The 5,075-nt window shown below is 48.3% G+C and overlaps 1 protein-coding gene across 1 annotated transcript in view; it reads right to left on the bottom strand.

The window, feature by feature from the left end:
- Positions 1 to 221: 221 nt before the first annotated feature.
- Armc12 (armadillo repeat containing 12) overlaps positions 222 to 5,075 on the bottom strand; it is an 8,851-nt gene continuing 3,997 nt past the window's right edge. The window contains exons 3-5 of the mRNA XM_021149559.2: positions 1,534 to 1,707; positions 1,302 to 1,373; positions 222 to 701 (exon numbers count right to left, since the gene is read on the bottom strand). Coding sequence (XP_021005218.1) covers positions 369 to 701; positions 1,302 to 1,373; positions 1,534 to 1,707 — 579 coding nt within the window. The 3' untranslated portion in view covers positions 222 to 368. The remainder of the gene's footprint in view (positions 702 to 1,301; positions 1,374 to 1,533; positions 1,708 to 5,075) is intronic.

The raw sequence follows: 5,075 nt of genomic DNA, 5'->3' as shown, positions 1-5,075 counted from the left end.
TCGACTGAGACACCCCATCTCAGTAAATCAAGTAATAAAGCAGAGGGAGTTGATCCTCCTGTCAAGCTGGGGCCTTCACACGTGAGAGCGCATGTGCACAGACACAAATGTGCACATGTTCCCTCCCCCTCACACACACACACACACACACACACACACAAATTGAAACAAATTTGTAGAGCAGCAACAGAAGGGGCAGTCAGTCTCCCAAACACAGAAGTGGGATGTGTTTGGGTGCTGTTCCACGGCCTAGGGGGAGGCCCTGATGAACAGCACCTCCACCCAGGTCCTGGGAGGCAACGGACAGACGCTTGCTTCCGGAGGCCTCGAGCTTCCCTCCCGTACGCATTTATTGGATCTCCTTAACTTCACTTCCCGGTTTTAAAGCAGGAATGGCTAGGTCGGCAGGAAGAGGGTCGGGATCCCAAGTCCTGGGGACACTGCAAGCTCACTATGACTTTGCAGGCCTGAATCTGAACTTCCTCCTCAGGGTGGATGACCAGGGAGAGCAGTCGGTCTGCCAATCTGGACTCATCCCCAAAGAGGGCTTCGTGCAGGGATTGCTCGTTGTAATGCCATTTGACCGCTCGGTAGTGGGTGGCGTTCCGACCTTCACTCAAGTGTTCCGCAAACACCAGCACCTCGAACAGCAGACTGCCCGGCTGTGAAGACTGGAAGAGGTTCAGGAAGTTGGGACGCACCTATGATGGAGATGGGAGAGAATCAGTGAGACTCTGTCCGTTCTCAAAGTCTCATCTTTGGCTTTTTGCTCTCTCGCGGACCCAGGTTTGCCATTTCCTTTCATGATCGTTTTCCAGAGAGACTGCTTCACGGTCAAGAGAACATAAGTGAGATTAACTTTAAGACAGTGTGTGCTGGGCGTGGTGGCGCACGCCTTTGATCCCAGCACTTGGGAGGCAGAGGCAGGTGGATTTCTGAGTTCGAGGCGAGCCTGGTCTACAAAGTGAGTTCCAGGACAGCCAGAGCTACACAGAGAAACCCTGTCTCAAAAAAAAAAAAAAAAAAAAAAAAAAAAAAAAGACAGTGTGTGAGGCCGGAGAGATGATGGCTTAAGCGGAGGTGACGAGCTCTGTTTTTGCAGCACCCACATGGTGGCTCACACTACCCTCTGTAGCTCCAGTTACAGGGGATCTGGCGCCCTCCGCTGGCCTCCACAGGCATTGCACACAGGCGACGCACAGACACCAGTGCACATTAAAAAAATCATCCCCAAAAAAATCGACCTAGCGATCCTGACACCTGCGTCAGCATCTCATCAGTCCGTCTCCATCTTTCCTCACCTGACAGTTGAGAATGTCATAAAGAAGGTCGTTCTTCTGTGCCAGGTAACTCAGGAGGCGGACAGCTTGTACCTGAAGAAGGAACAGCAGGAGAGGGAATGTGGGTCTGGTCCTCAGCAGGGGTGGCTTGAACCTCTGCTCTTCCCTCTAGGTGCTGCTCCAGGACTAGCTGGGGGCGGGGCGGGGCCAGGACCGGGCCGGGGGCGGGGCCGCGGCCCTGATGGGCAGGCACCTGTGCCAGGATGCAGTCTGACTGTACGATCTCCATCAGGGCGGGCATCACCCGCCGCAGCTGTGGATGCACATAGTCAGGTAGCGGGAGGTTGTTGAGCAATCGGAGACCAGCTACGTGCAGTTCCAAGTCCCAGATGGTGGAAATCAGTTCCAGTACCTTGATACAATGCTCCTGGAGTGGAGAGATGGGTCTGTTCTCATACGGTGACCACCCCCCCCCCACGATTATGCTCATGTCGTTCTTCCCTGACCCCACCCAGAACCCGGGAGATAACCCTCCTGCCCTGAATGGAAGTACCAAAGCACTGGTTAGCTACCCACACCTCATGCCTCGACTAGCTACTTCCACCTCACAGATTTTTATTTTTCCTCAATGGGCTATCTCTGTCTTCCTAAACCTTCTACCCAACCTCCTCTTCTCTAATCCATCCTGTCGGTAAGGTCATTCGGTCCACCTGCTAATTCCACTTTCTTCCTACCTAAGCTTGTTTCCTTGATCCTGGCCACTGGTGCAGCACTTCCTCCAAGCCCCAAGCTGCAGTATTCCCCTATTCTGTTTGTCTGTCTGTCTGTCTCCTTTCCTCCTTCTCTCTCTCCTTCTCCCTCCCTCTCACCCTTTCCCATCCTTCAGAGAATCTTTTTGGTTTAATCTTCAAACCCACCATAAAGGGGCTAAGGAAATGGCTTAGTAGGCAAAGGGCTTGTGGCACAAGCCTGTAGACTGGAGTTTGAGCCCTGGTAGGCTCACAAAGGAGGTGGGAAAAGAGAACCAGTTCCTCCAAGCTGTCTTCTGATCTCCACAACGCACTGTGGGACAAGTGTATACACCACACACACACACACACACACACACACACACACATTTTAAAACATCTAGTCATCTAGTAAAAGGGCTGGTGAGAGCTCACTAAAGCCTGAGAAGCTGAATTCAGTCCCTAAGGCCCAGATGGTAGGAGAGAACTGACCTCTGCAGGTTGTCCTAACCTTCAGGACTGTGCCATGCCATGGAAATGCCCATAAAATGCGTGCGTGCTGGGCTGGAGAGATGGCTCAGTGGTTAAGAGCACTGACTGCTCTTCCAGAGGTCCTGAGTTCAATTCCCAGCACCCACATGGTGACTCACAACCATCTGTAATGGGATCCGATGCCCTCTTCTGGTGTGCCTGAAGACAGCTACAGTGTATTCATATACATAAATTTTAAAAAAACCCTATGTGCATGCACACACATATTTGCAACATTTTTATAATAGTTATAGATGTTTTATTTGTATACTTATAAATTCAAAGGAAGCTTGCTCTTCCACATATACATCTTATCCAATCATAGTTCAATACCACAATTAGAGAGATGGTATTGTGAGTGCCCAGATCTGCATCTTATTTTATTTTTTGTAATGACCACTGCCTTCCATGTTACTTCATCACATCAGAACTGTCATCAGGGATCTCTCTTGCGGGATTCCTTACAGTCATTGCTACCTGCCCCTCCCCCCAGTCCTGATCTGTTTTCCAGCTGTCTTGAGAATGTCTTAGAGATGAGATTAAACTTCATGTAGCCTCTTGAGATGGGCTACTTGTTGTCCAATACAATGCCAGAGATCTAACCAAGTCACGTGGAGCAGCATGTCACTCCTTTGAATGGGAACAGTCTAACCACTCACCTAACTGACTTTCGGTAGCTTTTAGTCTGAGCCAATTTGGCATAAGGCTGCTATGAGTAATTGTGCACAGTTTCTAGGCAGCTGTAAGTTTATATTCCTCTGGGGTAAAAGCCCAGAAGTATAACTACCAGTCGATAAATGTATATTGGATGTTTGTTTGTTGAGACAGAGTTTCTCTGGATAGCCTTGGCTGTCCTAGAACTTGCTCTGTAGACTAGGCTGGCCTGGAACTCATAGAGATCTCCCTGCCTCTGCCTCCTGGGTGCTGGGATTAAAGACATGTGTCACCACTACCAGGCCATAATGTGTTAAGAAGTTATTAAGCTAATTTCACCAGAAAGGCTTCCATTTTATATAAGCACTGGCAATGGGGAAGGAACCTAGTTTTGCTACATATTTTTAGCCTTTGGTGTTCTTGACTGAAGTTGTAAGGTTTATGTATTTATGGATATGGGTGAGCTGCCTTCATATAGATACAGTAGAAGAGGGCATCAGATCCCATGGGGCTACAGTTATAAATGGTTGTGAGCCACCATGTAGGTGCTGGGTATCGAACTCAGGCATCTGGGAGAATAGCCAGTGCTCTAACCATTGAGCCATTTCTCAGGCCCCTGTCAATTAATTTTAATTGTTAAAATATTTTATCTTGCCGGGCGGTGGTGGCACATGCCTTTAATCCCAGCACTTGGGAGGCAGAGGCAGGCGGATTTCTGAGTTTGAGGCCAGCCAGGTCTACAGAGTGAGTTCCAGGACAGACAGGGCTACACAGAGAAACCCTGTCTCAAAAACAAACAAACAAACAAACAAACAAAAGATACCACAATACCTCAGTCCAAACTTTTGTTCCAAATCAGTTTTTCCCATGTAAGAAACAATTATTCTAGTTTGCAGTGTGTGTGTGTGTGCGTGTGTGTGTGTGTGTGTGTGTGTGTGTGTGTGTGAGGGAGAGAGAGAGAGAGAGAGAGAGAGAGAGAGAGAGAGAGATTAACACCATGATTGAAAGCAATGTTGGAGAGGAATGGATTTATTTGGCTTAAATCTCCAGGTCACAACTGAATTTAAGGTACAAGCCTGAGAAGAGAGCTATGGAGGAGGGGCTGGAGAAATGGCTTCGTACTCAACAGCACTGGCCGTTCTTGCAAAGGGTTCAGGTTTCAGGTTTGGTTTCTAGTTACGACATGGTGGCTTAGAACCATCCATAACTCCAGTTCCGGGATCTGGCCCCTCTTCTGGTCTCCACAATCAACGGGCAGGACTATAATACCATCCATGCATGTAGGCAAAAGTATTCACACACATAAAAATAAATGTTTGCTCCTCTTTGAAGAGCCGTGGAGAAATGCTGCTTTCTAGTTCGCTCACTGGTTCGTGCTCAGCTAAGTTTCTTACAGAGCCTAGGCCCACATCTAGGGATGGTGTTGCCCACAGCGGGCTGGGCCCCAACCCCAACCATCAGACAGGACAGTCTCTCACAGAGTTGCCCACAGGCCAGTCTGGTAGAGGGAACTCTTCAGTTGAGGTTATGTCAAGTTGGTGATAAAAACTAAACAAGACAGAAATATTAAAATGTGAAATAGTCAAAACATCTACAGTCATGCAATACTACTACTAATAATACTAACATAATACAAGGAGGTTGTGCCCCCTGCTTGTTGCATGTGGAGATGCAAGAAACCAGGGAAGATAGAAATATCCCATAATGGGGGCTGGAGAAATGGCTCAGCGGGTAAGGGCACTTATTGCTCTTCCAGAGGTCCTGAGTTCAATTGCCAGCAACCACATGGTGGCTCACAAACCATCTGTAATAGGATCTGATGCCCTCTTCTGGTGTGTCTGAAGACAGCTACAGTACTCATCATATATATATATAAAATAAA

This window comes from Mus caroli, chromosome 17, assembly GCF_900094665.2.
Source record: "Mus caroli chromosome 17, CAROLI_EIJ_v1.1, whole genome shotgun sequence".
NCBI classification, from domain to species: Eukaryota; Metazoa; Chordata; class Mammalia; order Rodentia; family Muridae; genus Mus; species Mus caroli.
This window is presented reverse-complemented; position numbering and strand designations above follow the sequence as displayed.